The sequence below is a fragment of the Onychomys torridus genome, chromosome 4 (genome assembly GCF_903995425.1).
Source record: "Onychomys torridus chromosome 4, mOncTor1.1, whole genome shotgun sequence".
In the NCBI taxonomy this organism is placed as follows: Eukaryota; Metazoa; Chordata; class Mammalia; order Rodentia; family Cricetidae; genus Onychomys; species Onychomys torridus.
In genome coordinates this window covers 26,991,970-27,007,646 of record NC_050446.1, presented here as the reverse complement: position 1 = coordinate 27,007,646, position 15,677 = coordinate 26,991,970, and the positions used below count along the sequence as shown (strand labels likewise).

The window sequence follows — 15,677 nt, the reverse complement described above, 5'->3', positions numbered from 1 at the left end:
TCCACTTATCTCCTCCATATTTGAGATAACTACTAAAAAAAAAAAAAAATCTGCATAATCCAATCTTTCATTCCAAGCTTTCAGTATAGTTTTCATTTAGGAAAAATGTTTCTCCTAGCTACACACTGATAAGCTTGCTGTTGTGTTAAAACCAACCTCTTCCATAATGTGAACAACATGGTTTTCCAGCACTACAAAGTTAAAACAAACCTGGGTATAATAACACTTGGAGCTGTAGTGGAAATTATAACACTAAATTTGAGTAATTTAAAAAACTAGATTACTTGGGGGCTGGAACAATGGCTCTGCAGTTAACAACATGTGTTGCTCTGCTGTGGACCCTGGTTTATTTCCCAACAGTAACATGGTGGATCACAACCATCCCTAAGTCAAGTTCTAGGTGATCCAATATTCTCTTAAGTCTGCAGGCACCAGGCATGCACATGGTGTACATACAAACATACATGCAATACTCTGTGTTCATACAATTTTAAAAATCTAAAAGAAATTTAGTCTTTTTCATCAATTTGATAACATACATGAACTAAAAATATCACACAATATAGTGTGACTATTTAAAAACTACTTTTGACAGCCAAAGAGAGGACTAGACAACAAAATAGCTCTTTTATCAACATATTTTTCTTGAAAAAGAACTATTTAACTATTAATGATGCTCCAGGAATCTTCCCACGAAGATGCCATAGCTCTGGTTTCCCTTCTATTTCTGATCTCGTAGATTCTAGCAGGAATCTAGCATCAGAAAAATAGAACTGACGCACATCCCTGAACTTCAGTATGGATTTTGGCTGACTGGAAGGAGCAGGATAGAAGCTAGTGTGACTACTTTTACAGGATGTGAGAGAGCACGCTTACTAAAACCACAGTATTAGAAATGGAGACGCAAAGGGAGCCGGGAAGATCTATAAAAGGGCACAGGGCGTTGAGGGTCCAGAGAATTGTATACCTGGAGTCAGGTAAAAGACAGTCTTTAGCAAAAACCATCTGCTAATTGTTTTCTCCTTGTTAAGAAAAGTTTTTAATAAAATAGCAACTAGCAGAATGGAAGTCCAGATGAGAGACAATAAAAATTGAAAAGGTGGAAAAGACAGTATCACTTCAAAACAAAATCACTGGTTTCATTTAGGGTATATTTGGCTGTGGGTGGATATAAAAAAGCCAGTCATTAAGTACAATGCTGGTCACCTGGATGAAAGATGATGCCCTTAATTAAGAAAGAAAGGGAGACCTGAAAAATGGATAAGGGGTCTGAAAATGATGAATTAGAAGATTCTGCTGTTAGAAACGTTCTAGAGAAATACTTCTTGGAGCTTAGCAGATAGAGACAGAACTTGAGGACCAACCAGCAAGAAGCTGATGGAACTTAAGATAAAGGACTGTGAGGTAAGAATAGGACACCAAAGTGAGTATTAACACACTTGACAGAAAAGGGCAATGGAAAAAGAGAAAACAAAAATCATCAATGTGGCCAACATCACCTAATATAATACAGGGAAAGATACTGGTGTGAACATGGGTTGAAGAGGCTCCTGGGTGACAATCTGGAGACTACTAGGAACTTAAAGAATTCTGGAGTATGAGTAAAAGTTTACGGTAAATGTAGGAGACACCAAGTATTTCAACTTATCTTTTCAAAATTTATATATGACAAAAAGGGAGAGACGAGGTGGAAGTTTGTTGAAAAAGATGAGATTTAAACAAAAAGGTTATCTTGGAAACAAAGATCCATGGATACTTTTTTGAGAAGACAGCTTAAGAGATGTGAGAAAAGATGAGTAAAAAACGAGATAAGCAAGAAATATGTAGTTATACAATCAAATCAGGAAGGGTTGGGGATAAAAGAGGATAAAGGAGCTATGTAAGTAGGAAAGTGGGAAACTGCAATTCATGGGTGGTGGGTCTCTGTTTCCCCACATACTGACTGTTAGAAGAAGCATTCTGTTTGGGGCAGGGGTGGCTGGCAGAGGGCAAGAAGTAGTCTTTCTAAGTGAAGAGCAGTGTAAATAAGCATGTGAAAATGGGGTATTAGTTAAAGGAGGTAACAGCCTTTATAAGGGAAAACATTAAGAATAATTCTAGAAAATGATTACTTTAAAAAATTGGGCATAGTTCACATACCAGCAATCCCAACACTCAGCAAGTAGAGCAGGGGAACTACAGTGATTTTTAAGGCCAGCCTAAAATATATAGGTATATATGGAAAAAGAGAATAGCCTTCTGTTTACAAAGTATCTTATTAAGGTATTCATACTGAGAGGAAAGTCAAATAAAGAGAATGCCATTTAAGGCAGCTTGTGTCAAAACAACAACAAACCATGTTCACTTAGAAATGACTGCAAATGTACAAAGAAGCTTGCAAGAATAAACCATTTAAAAAATACCTGCGTACTTTTCAGACCTAGACTCACTCATCCATGTTATCTTTAATACTTTTATCTAAACTGCCAACAATTTATAATTTTGTCAAGTGATTAAAAAAATGATCCTATCATTTTCCCCTTTCCAGTAAGAGGTGCAATCTAAGTTCACACACTGGAATTAGCTGTCATGACTGAAAAAAGGATTAAAAAAAAAAAAGAGTTTGGGTAGTCACTGCTAAGACATGTTAAGATCATCCAGGATGGGACAGTTAATTTAGTCTTAGAAGGGTTTTAAACTTGAAGGGTCTTGATGGAGATGCCAAGAGGTTTTATGAGAAGAGAGAGAAAAAAAATCCCGAAGCCCGTTAAAGAAGTCATGGGCTTATTATATCCATTAAAACCAGTACTGAGGTGATATTGCCCCCAAATGAACAGAGCATGAACACTGAGAATAAAATTTCAACAGATCAGCTGTACTTCCAGCACACAAGGAGGCTGCCGTCAAACCAAGCTACAGTAAGCTCCAGAACAGCCTGGGAAACAAGGGGAGAGGCCTTGCCACAAAGAAATAAAACAACAAACACAGTTCAGAGAGAGAAAACCAGAAGGGACAAAGCTGTCGAACAACACTGGAAACAGTGTTAAGAAAAGAGGAGAGCTTAGTAGCAGGGAACTTTTTAGTGGACACAAGGCCCTGGGATCTATGTCTAGCATCACAGAGAAAAAAAGGACAGACAAATACAGAAATAGGCAATAGATGGAGACTGACAGAAACCACAGCATTTGCTAACAGTTCTCAAAAATGACTTCATTGCACTGATCTCCAGAATGACAGGAGCAGAAACTTTGCCTGTCTTTTTAAGTTTTTCCTCTATTAACCTAACAAATACTAGTTTACTACAAACTTAATCCTCTGCCCTGTGACGCCATGCCAGCCCCCCAAAGGAAAAACAGGAATGAATGGAGTGGGGAGTTAGAAGGACAGCTAGCCTTTTGGGGGTCTGTAAATCCTTAGTTCTGCTAACAGAATCTTATCACAGTCCTCGGATGACAACTCTGCCATTAGTTCTCTGTGCTTTCATGAGGTGCTGCCATGCCCTCTGTTTAGCAACTCCTCTGAAGGCCTAGAATCTCATTCCTAAGCAAAGAGAAGACAAGATGGCACTGAGCATATGTGCATAGTGAACTGCCAGGTGTGTGCCTTTGTTTATTTATTCTGTTCCTACTTGAGTAACAAGCTGCACAAAGGTAGAGCTTGTTCATCTGTCTCATTCAATGTCATCATCTATTTGTTTGCCTAGACACTAAGCAAGTAACCCATTCAACAATAAACAGAAGACTTTGGATGCTATGATCTCAGCTATACCAAGTGAATTTCTAAGCCATTATAGAAAACAGAATAAATTCCAAAAGACTAAATTCCCAGCCTAGATTTGCTGGGAATATTTGTATATAAATGGACCCCAGAAACTGTTTGATACCCGTGGATATAAACTCAGGGCAACTGTGAACACAAACTGTGACCACCTTTTAAAGCATTGTCTCATGTTTCCCAGGTTAGTCTTAAATTGGCCATGCTGTCAATCCTTGAACTTGTAATACTTCTGACTACCTCTGAAAAGCTGGCATAACAGGCACATGCCAACACACCCGGTAATATGGCAGTGCTAGGGATCAAATTCGGGGCCTTAAGCATGCTCGGTAAGCACTTTACCAACTGAGTTTTAGCGCCAGCCCCAAAGTATGTTTCTTTTGATAGAACACTGGGTATTATTTTCAGTCAAAACAATTAACCAAAGCCAAGTAATTTTCCAATGGAAAGGCTTTGAAAATGTTCTGAAGAGCTGGTCATACCTTACAGCAGCGGTTCTCAACCTTCCTAATACCGTGACCCTTTAATACAGTTCTTCATGTTGTGATGACCCTCAATCATAAAATTACTTTCAGACTTCATATTTTCATTATTTCACAACTATAACTTTGCTGTTATAAATCATAATGTAAATATCTGATATGCAATCCCCAAAGGGGTCATGACCCATAGGTTGAGAACCATCATCTCAGAGAGTTAAAGAATTTAAGTTGTAAGGGGGATTAACTTTTATAGGTAAACTGATTTAAAAAAAAATTAAGAATCTACTGTATAGTTTATTTTGTTATATCCCTAACTTCCTTAAAAATGAGTAATTAGCACATTAATATATCACACAAATACACCAAAAGTAATTTTAAAAATAGTTTATTTAAAATCTAATTATTCAACAATACATCCTTTGTTATAGCAAGCTTGCAAGACAAAAAATAGCATAAAGAATACAAAATTCCCCAATTATTTCAGCATCCCAATACAACCATTGTTGGCACATTGTTTTATCTTCTTTTTTTTAAAAAAACATGTTTTTTTTTTTTAATTTTTAAAATTTTATTATTATGTATACAGTATTCTGCCTGCATGCATCCCTGCAGGCCAGAAGAGGGCACCAGATCTCATTACAGATGGTTGTGAGCCACCATGTGGTTGCTGGGTACTGAACTCAGGACCTTTGGAAGAGCAGTCAGTGCTCTTAACCTCTGAGCCATCTCTCCAGCCCTCCTTTTCTTAATGTACATGTGCAAATATGTTTTACCCAAACCTCAGTTTTCTAGGTAAATTCTATATCCTGTTTTCAAAACTTAGTATTATGTAATAAATAATGTCCTAAGTCATGAGTCACTTTTCAAACTCATTATTTTAATGCCTGCATTATATTCTACCATACAGGCAAATGTCTCTCTTCTAATTTTTGTGGTTCAAGGGAGATGATATCAGGTCTTAATACATGTTAAGTAAGAGCTTCATCACTGAGCTACATCCCCAGCAATCTATTTACTTTTCTTCAGAATAATTCCAGACAGGAGGTCATTAAGTCAAACACTTAAAATCTCCTGACATGTGCCATTTAATTTTTTTCTAGAAATACAGTTATTTTAAATTCCTTATAAAATTTGGAATAGCTCACTAAGAAAATTCTCAATTACTTTGTGAATAATTTTCTAGAACTTAGCATTTTGAGTAATATGTAAGTTATTAAACTTTAAACTCACTAAAATAATGGAGATTTGTATAAATTTAGGGAACTGAGCAAGAATTAAGATAACTACCTCAGAAACTCAAACAAAGTTACTTACAGAACTATCAAGAATATAGCAGCTATGCAAAGGATCAAGGCACTATAACACTATTCTTTCATATGGGAAAAGGTAAGAACATTATTCTCTATGCTGTTCAAGAAAATGATGAAGTATTTTGTTCGCATAGAAATTCTAGGATGCCAAAAAAAAAAGAAAGAAAAGAAAGAAAGTAATTCAACAAACAGTAAAATGCAGCACATTCACACAATACACTTGGATGAGGAGAAGCAAAGGTGTTAATTGGTTTAATTATAAGGAGACACTTTTACATGGTACAGTACCTGGTTAGAACTGGCTTTTTCGAGTCTGTCAATCATAATTTCGAATTGCAAAGGCTTAATTTCCATCTTTCTGTTAAGTCTATTTAATAATGTCTCATCTTCTGAATCCATATCATAATCTGGTTGCTCGTTGTCTAGGTTAAAAGCTAGGAAAAAAAAGAATAATTCTTAAAACTGAGTTGAAATTATGAAGTTATACACACAAAAATTAGTTTTTGAGACTGTACAAGGGCAGGTATATTGCTTTACACATGACTTAAAGTTTGAAAGAATAAAAACATAAACTGAGAAAATATGACAAAACATAAACTAGTAGTTGTAATAGAGATGAACATGCCAGTGTAATAACATAAGAACTATGGAAGAACATTAAAAAAATCTATAATTAAGCTTAGCATTCAGCATATAATACAAATTGTTGAGGATAAAATGTAAATAAAAATATTTTAATGGCATTAGAATGCCAGGCTAGTTACAAAACCAATTAAGGCTAATTCCTACTCTTACTGTAAAGCTAATAAAAGGCATATCTCACAACGTTTAAAAAAATTCAGATACATTATAATAGAAGAAGAAATTGCAGGATATATGGGCAATTTTAAATTCAAACACTAAAAACTAATTTAAAATACTTGACTATATAAAATTTTATAACAGTAAGTCAATAAACAAAGAACTACAGAGAAAAGTAACACATAAAAAGCCACTTTTCTTATGGTTTCTCCGAAATGTAAGAAAATATACTTAATACCTTTAAAAAAACTAGCAAAGAATCTTTAGTGGAGAATAAATAGCAATAGTCTTTTAAACATGCAAACTAGGCAGACACCGACACAATATTTTTTACACATCAGCTAGACTTAGATATATAAAAGTTGATATTAAGCTATTTGAGAATGTGAGGAGAAAATTAAAAGCTGGTATTTATCAATTAAAATGCGTGCTCTCTGACTTGGTAATTCCAGTAACTTTTAAATTTACATAGAAAAATACATACAGGATTGGTTGTGACTCCATGAGAAGTAAAAAAATGCAAAATGAGCAGTCCATAGAGGAAAGGAGAAATGACAGCACTGTCATGCTCTGCGTCGCCCAAAGCTAGGGTGGCGATGAGCTGTGAGCACTCACGATGGGGGTGAAGCTAAAAGAACGTGAGGCAGAAGGCCAAGGTGTAGAAAGGACATGTATGGGTGGACATACTTATGTTTTAAGTGCAGAGTATTTGGAAGGAAAAAAAAAGAAGAAATTGCTGATAATTCTCTACGTCTGCTCAAGAGACGCTATCAGGATAGTAGTTCAAGGATGGAAAAGGGAATACCAAATTTTCTCTCTGATATGCATTGTTGGACATTTTAAAATATCATGTCTTCACTGAAAAAGCTAAAGTGCACAAATATTCATTGAAAATATATGGTGAGAGTGTGCTGGTTATTTAATGCTATCTGCATATGAAGGTAGACCCACTGTAACTATAGTCCATATCTGTGCCATTCGAAGATTATAACAGGATGTTCTGAAAGGTAGTTCCCAATAGTCACAATAGAAACAGAGGTGTATGCTTATTAACTTTAATGTGCTTTATGCCTACTAAATCAACTGCCTCAGCCTCCCTATGTAGTAGATATTTTATGTCCCAATGAGTCTCAGATTCTGAAATTTTACAATGTTAATGTATTTAACTTGTACTACATCCTACACAATGAAGTTGGAGAGTCAGGAGTTCTAGCTACTGGTGAATTTATACTATTCTGTAATTAGGATTGATTTAAAAATATACTTGAAATTTAAAAAACATAGTTTTTAGTCTTTTATAATTATTTTTAATTACATGACTATTTTTCACAAGAATGCTTTCAAAAAGTCAATCCAATTCATATCAAACTCAACGAGAGACTTTTAAATCCTACAAACTATGCAGATTCCTAAACACTCTTCTTTCTTCCATAAAGAAAATGCTATTTGCAGCTGCACACAATGAATACTTTTAGTGTGCAGACTAACTAGTTAACCAGGTAGTTTGATACAAGTAGAAGCTATTTAAAGAAAGACTTTCCTAAGTGCTAAGGAGCATTAACCCAATATGCTTCTTTCCACAGTAAACAGAACTTCCCCAAAGTCCATGGGCAAGATTATATATAAAATTTGCATGACCATCTTGTACACACCTACCTAATCTTACTCACCTCTTGTTCCTCCACCTCCTATCTGCTCTATCTTCTTATTCTATTCTGACAAAAGCCAGCACCCCCACTTGTGAGGCAGGGGAAAGGACAAGAAAAGCTGGGAAATAGTTTAGAAAAATTAATGGTGAGAATTGACAGGAGATCTGACAATGTGCTAAATCAGAGTTAGGGCAAAGACTAGCTTAAAGTAGCACTCTAATTATGCGAGCACTCTCATTCTCTCTTTTACTCGAAAACTATACAAGCATCATTAGAGATTTAGACTTTCTGCTGTTTCCAAACCAGGTACAGGTGTTTCAGCATTCTGTTTACCTCACACATGGGTTCTTTATGTTATCAGATAAAAAGGCAGATTCTCTTGTAAAAGTTGTCACTGCTTTCATCATACTTATATACCTCTACATAGTACTTGGGGAAAACGAGAACTAAATGCTGTTGGCTAAAATAGTATTTGTTAAATGTGATATAAGAGACTCTTTTAAGCTATAAGCAGAATATTTTTAATTTATTGATAACTTAGTTTTTAAAACCAGAAAACATCTTTCCTTGCAGTATAACAAATGATATAAACAATGGGTTAGTGTTGCAGGCCAGTCAACAAAAAAAGTAAAACACCCCCTATATACAAGAAAAGGAGGGGGGGAGAGGGAGACAGGAAGAGGTGGAAATGTTCTTATACCCAAGGTTCAGGGAACATCGAGGAAGAGGGGGCAGAAAGATTTTGAGGGCCAGAAGAACAGGGAGCTTGCTGAGACTGTGTCTCCTAGTAATGTTAGAAGCTACACCCATAAAGTCTCATCAACATGACTGCCCAACAAGAACTACAACAGACTTGTCAACATGGATGGGGAAAGCCCACAAAGCCTAAACCTACAGGCAACTAAGGAATGCTGGGCAAAGGAGAAACAGTCTTCCCCAGGGAAGAGCACATCAATTAGTTGTCCAGTGTCAAATGGTCAGCCCTGAATATATACATACAAGTAACATAATATGGACCAAACAGGTTATATTTAGGAATACCTATGTATATGTATATAGATTTTAATAATAACTAGTGAAAAAAGAGACCACGAATTTGAAGGTGAGTGGGGAGGGAATATGGGAGAGCTTGGATGGAGGAAAGAAATGTTATAATTATATCATAATCTCAAAAAAAATGAATTATAAAAAGGTATTGACAAGATTAATAAGGGCATATATCTCCCTACATGTAAATGTCTTGTGGTAAAAGTGTATCAGCAATGAAACCTAGGAGTATTTAAGGATGTGCATAATCATGCTGAGAAGGAAAAATAACAGAAAATTCCCTTCACTGTCCACCAAGAAAGTCTGGTTACTCTCTGTAAGAAGAGCAACAGCTGCTGCATGGGAAATAAACTTGTATAGTCCATTGACAGAACATATAAATTATTTTCAAGTTGACTGGTTATAGCTTAAGGAATACATGCTTATTAGTTTAACTAGGAGTACCTTTCAAAGTCAGTTAGCATTTAGCCATATTCATATTCAAGTATCTAATAAGCACAGCAGCCTAATGGAATGAAAACACATACAACCAGGAAGATCAGATTTCCAATAGCTGAAATATGGCAAGATGTTTTCAGATTGAAGTAGCTAACTGAGCATGGTATAAAATAAGTGGTATCCAATTCAATGGAGCACATAATGAGGTAGTTGCTCCCATCACTTCACAGTATCATTATTGATATAACTGCTAACTACTATATAATATCATGCTCATTAAATGTTGTATGATACAGGGAAACATTTATTCTCTTCCTCTATCTTTTCTCTCAAATCTCCAGGAGGGAAAGGTATAGGAATGGTAACATTGACTCATTTTCTTTCTACCCCCTTCACAGTTTCCCAACTGTTGGAGCTGGGAGAACTTAATTGGGTATATGTTCTCATGTGCTTCTCCCTTCTTCCCTCCATCCCTCCCTCCCTCCTTCCTTTCCTTCCAGGCATCCACTGAATGGTAAGCACAAGAGGCCAAAAGTCCTACAACTGAAGACCTGATGTCACTGGCCCTGTAATGAGTAGTACAATAAGTGTTTCTAATGACGTCTTATTAGAAAGTCCTTTAAGACACATTTTTTTCTCACCTTCTAATACTACTTTAAGTACTACTAAAACTATGTCTTTTTCTCAGTTTTAAAGTAGAAAAGGGAAAGGAATGGTACTTTGCTCAATAGTATCTTAAACAGTCAATATTTTCTGCTATTCCTTTTTATTTGTTGATGTCAAAACATTCTATTTTCTCTAATTTGGTCTCCACCTCATTGCCTTTAGGTAATACAGCCAACTGCACAGTTCTACTTATACTCTTATTTACACAAGAGTACAGCACCATGTGTAGCATACGTATTCTCTGACATATTGAACATGCCAATCAGAGTTTTTAAAAATCAAGACTTTAGGGCTGGAGAGATGGCTCAGTGGTTAAGAGCACCAACTGCTCTTCCTGAGGTCCTGAGTTCAATTCCCAGCAACCACATGGTGGCTCACAACCACTTGTAATGAGATCTGGTGCCCTCTTCTGGCCTGCAGGGACACATGCAGGCAGAATACTGTATACATAATAAGTAAATAAATCTCAAAAAAAAAAAATCGTTAAAAAAAGTCAAGCTGTCTCTCCGGCTCTCTTCCCCATGCCTTTAAAAAAAAAAAAAAAATCAAGACTTTATAAATAACAAAGCCCATACTGATCACTTCTCTACTTATTTGTGAATTCGGAACTCTTTATGTAAGTCATCCCTGTATTTATTGATGTCTACCTTGCTGTGAACCCTTACTCAGTTCTGTCTGATACTATACTCACTCAAACAGCCAGAGTTTAAATATAGGCGGAAGATTTCCTCCAACAAAAACATGAAGTTAAATAAGGCAGAATGATCATGAGGCTTGTCTCAAAATTCCATTCTGACAAAAGCCATTTTTATTCAACTAACAAGTCATTAGAGCTGATAAGAATGGTGTGAAAGTTAACAATAAATATTTCAAGATTATAGAGAACCTGAATTAGCAGGTAAGAAAACATTGTTCAGTATGGATCAGTCCCCTTCCTCCTCTGCATCTAATAGTTAGTTAAAATCAAGTTGCCTTCAAAGGGGATGAGTGTGTGTCTGAAAACAAGAAGATGGGCTGGAAATCTTTATACAGATAAGTAGACTTTGTTCTCCTTCGGGGTAGCTAGAGAAATCCTTTCCTCTCACATATCAACCTGAAAGTTGATTTATAAAGGCTTCTTCAGAAAACTGTGGACTACACAAGGATGACCCCAGCTAGGACTCCTAGCAATGGTGGAAAGGGTGCTGAACTGGCTGCCCCTGTAATAAGACTGGGGACTACCCTAACTGTCATCATAGAAACTTCATCCAGTAACTGATAGAAGCAGATGCAGAGATCCACAGCCAAGCACTGCGCCACGCTCCTGGAGTCAAGTTGAAGAGAGGAAGGAGGGAGTATATGAGTGTGTGGGGGAGGGGGAGTGTTGGTTGGTTGGTTGGTTGGTTGGTTGGTTGGTTGATTGGTTGGTTAATATCATGAGGGGAAAGACACATAGAAAGCTGACTCCAGCTCATGAACTCATGGAGTCTAGACCAACAGCTAGGGAGCCTGCATGGGACCTACCTAGGCCTTCGGCATGTGCATAACAGTTGTAGAGCTTGGTCTGCTTGTGGCCCCTAGCAGTAGGACCAAGACCTGTTCCTGGCCCATGAGCTGGCTTTGGGAACCTTTTGGGATGCATTGCTCAGCCTTGAGGCAGGGTAGAGGAGCTTGATCCTGGCTTAACTTGATATGCCATGCTTTGTTGACCCCCATGGGAGGTCTTACCTGTTCTGAGGAGTGGATAGTGGAGGGGGTAGGAAAGAGGTGGGGGTAGAGAACGGGAAGAAAGGAGAGAGGGGAAACTGTGGTATGTATAATAAAATGTAAATTAAAAAAAAGAAAACTGTGAACTACAATACTAGTGTATCAAAGGCAAGCCACGGTGCTGTGGATATCGCTCTGTGTAAATAAAGTTCTGATTGGCCAGTGGCCAGGCAGGAAGTATAGGTGGGACAAGAGAGAAGAGAATTCTGGGAAGTAGAAGGCTGGGAAGAGACACCGCCAGCCACTGCCATGGAAAGCAACATGTAAAGACACTGGTAAGCCACAAGCCATGTGGCAAAATATAGACTAACAGAAATGGGTTAATTTAAGATAAAAAAGGAAGATAACAAGCAGCCTGCCACAGCCATACAGTTTCTAAACAATGTAAGTCTCTGTATGCTTTCTTGGTTGGGTCTGAGCGACTGTGGGACTGGCGGGTAAGAGAGATTTGTCCTGACTGGGCCAGACAGGAAAACTCTAACTACACCACGGTGCCATATTAGTGGAGGTAAAACACAATGAACTATCTATCCTATCACAGCTACTCCACTCCTCCTACTTCACCCTTCAACTCAGCCACTCAGGAATAAAGCCAAGTCATCTTTCTCTGGGGAGTTGATGGATTAAAAATACCATCAGTTATATGATCTTATTCAAATATCAATGGATAATTGAGTAGTTCAGTTTTTTAAGTAAATAACACAGCAGGAATGATTTCAGAGTGAACAGACAGTGCAAGAAGAAAAACAATATATCCTGAAAATTATTAATGAAACAATAAAACAGGGACAAAACGTTACAGCAAAAGAAACACATTTACAACAACAAATTTCAAATTTGTGGAAAAGCTGCAATTCATACATATACATGACTTGTTAACAGCAACATTGAAAGTTAAAGGATACCATGTTCAAAATTCTGATGGATGGCGGTATCCAAACTAACTTAATTTCAGATATGGAAGGCCTGAAACAAAGTCCACCTGTTATGTACACTTAGGAAGCTGCAGGAAGAAAAGGAAGAAGACGAGACCTCCAAGAACGGGAAACACATGAAAGAAGCAAGACAGGATGATGAATGATAAGCATGCACTAAGCCTAACAGCAGCCAGTACAGAATACTGCAGCCAAATGAACAGCTCCAGAAAGAAAGGTCCACAGGAGATATGACAGACTCTGCCACTCTTGGAGAATACTGGGAAAGCTATCCTTCTTCTGCCAAAGAGTTTGTGACAAATATAAGCCATAGAAATTGTCCCAGTCAGGGTTTCTATTGCTGCAGTCAACACCACGACCAAGAGCAACATGGGGAGGAGAGCATTTATTTTAGCTTACAGTTTGTAGTCTATCACTAAGCGAGGTTAGGGAAGGAACTCAAGGGGAGGGGCTGATGAAAAAGCCACGGAGAAACACTGCTTACTGGCTTACTCCCCATGGCTTACTCAGCCTGCTTTCTTATACAACCCAGAACAACATGTTCACAGGTGGCACCACCCCAAATGGGCTGGGCCCTCCCACATCAAACACTAATTAAGAAAATGCACAACAGGCTTATCCATGGACCTATCTGATGGGGGCATTTTCTCAACTAACGTTCCCTCTTCGGAAATGACTCTAACTTGAGTCAAGTTTACATAAAACTATTCAGCACAGTAATAGACACAAAGAGAGGAAGACCATTTCTTTTCAAAATATAATTTAATCAAGAAACAACATGAAATGATTGCTGATCACTAGTATCAGCTGATAACATCTGCTTAACATACACTGAATACTGATTTAATAGTAAAACCGCAGTAAAAAAAAAAAAAGTGTGCTAAGACATGAAAAAACTGAATTCTAATCTTAAGTAGAATGAAATGAGATAACATTTTTAAAGCAGTTAAAAGATAGTAATATCATTGTTTAGAATTTGGAAGACAAACACTGAAAGAAAAAAGTATGTTTTGGTACCTTTTCCTATTCTATAATAAAATACTGTGACAAAAGCAACTTAAGGGGTGAAAGGTTTTTCTGGTTCACAACTCCAAGTGACATCACAGTAGGGAAGTCAGAGGCAGGAGCTGAGAGAACTGCTCATATCACATCCACAGTTAAGTGCAGACAGCAATGGGAATGATGCTTGCATGCTAGTACTCAGCTAGCTTTCTTCACCCTCCCACAACCCAGGATCCTCTGCCAAAGGAACAATGCCACCCACAGTGGGCAGGCTTAACAAACACATCCACAAGACATCCTAATCTAGACAATTCCTCTTTGAGACTCCCTTTCCTGAACATTCAAAATTCTGTTAAATTAACAATTAAAATTAACCATAACATGCTAAGATTAAAGGTATCTGCTTCACTAGAGATTGACTTTCTAAGATGTTTCTATTACATACATTATGCATAATAATGGATTTCATTCATAACACCTTCACACATCTAATGTACTGCCCTCGCACCCCAAACTCTTTACTGTCTCATTCACCTACCATTATCTCCAGCCCTCTTTTCTTTCCAACAAGTCCCACTTCCACTTTCGTGTCTGGGTGTGTGGTTCTATGAGTTGCATTAAAGCTATTTCTAGGAGCACATTATCTTACCAATGCTTCTTCCATCAACCTGCCTCATCAACCTTAACTGCATGTAAATCCTCAGAAAAGAGTGGGGCCCCATGAGGTTCTCCCCTTCCATGACAGGGGCTGCAGGCCTATCTTGGGTAGATTTTGTACAGGTAATCGCAGTTGCTGTGAGTTCAGGAGTATAACAGCCAGTCGTACCTGGAAGTCTACGTCTTATACCAGACTGACTTATACGAGAAAAAAAATTAATCAAGCCTAATAATATATGTATTGCTTTTATTTTTTAAAATAAATTTAAAGTAAACCCTAAAAGAACAAATCAGACATAATATTTAATGATGAGAGCAAATATGCAACTTATAATATGGATCACGGAAGACCCAGCTTTGAAGCAGTAAGGAGGAGGAGGAGGAGGAGGAGGAGGAGGAGGAGGAAAAAAGTATAAAGAATTCTAGTTCCAGTTAACAAGCATTAAAAATCCATTCAATAACTCCATCTTGATTTCTATTTTCTTTACTTAAATAACCACTAGCCTTGTGAAAATTACCTTCTAAAATATTTTACTCACTTCAAAAACCCGAGTTTTTTTTTTTTTTTTTTTTTTTTTTTTTTTCTAGCTCCAAAGATCTTGGTAAGGCTAGAGGGCAGAAGTTATTTATTTCTTTATAGCCTAAATATTTCTAGTTAATTTTAAGTACCTAATCAAATCCTAATTCACTAATATAATACTACAAATTACAATTATTGTTTACTACTGGTGCTTTTCTTTAGTTCTCAATGTGCATTTGTACATATATATTTCCTAACCCACAAATCCAGGAAACCACTTTTAATTTCATTTGTATATACTGACACTATATACTAGAAGTGTTTTAATCAGCATGTGTCAAATCACACAAAATTCCAGCACCCAAGCTGGCTGGATTCTGAGGAAAAGATATTTTATAATCCCTCTATTCCCTGCTGCCTGGAAGATATGCATTCATTTGTATCTCCCTCCAGTCTGTGTTTTATGACGTCTTTTATTATTCAGGAACTTAAATTTTAGTAGTCTTTGTCTTTTTTTTTTTTTTTTTTTAAGATTTATTTATTTATTATGTATGCAGAAGAGGGTGCCAGATCTCATTACAGATGGTTGTGAGCCACCATGTGGTTGCTGGGAATTGAACTCAGGACCTCTGGAAGAGCAGCAGTTAGTGCTCTTAACCTCTGAGCCATCT

The 15,677-nt window shown here is 37.0% G+C and overlaps 1 protein-coding gene across 2 annotated transcripts in view; it reads right to left on the bottom strand.

Moving 5' to 3' along the window:
- The window catches only part of Epc2 (enhancer of polycomb homolog 2), a 113,786-nt gene that overhangs the window by 31,426 nt on the left and 66,683 nt on the right, over nt 1–15,677 (bottom strand). For both annotated transcript variants that reach the window (XM_036184865.1, XM_036184866.1), the window contains exon 3: nt 5,834–5,979. In XM_036184865.1, the coding sequence (XP_036040758.1) occupies nt 5,834–5,979 (146 nt within the window). The remainder of the gene's footprint in view (nt 1–5,833; nt 5,980–15,677) is intronic.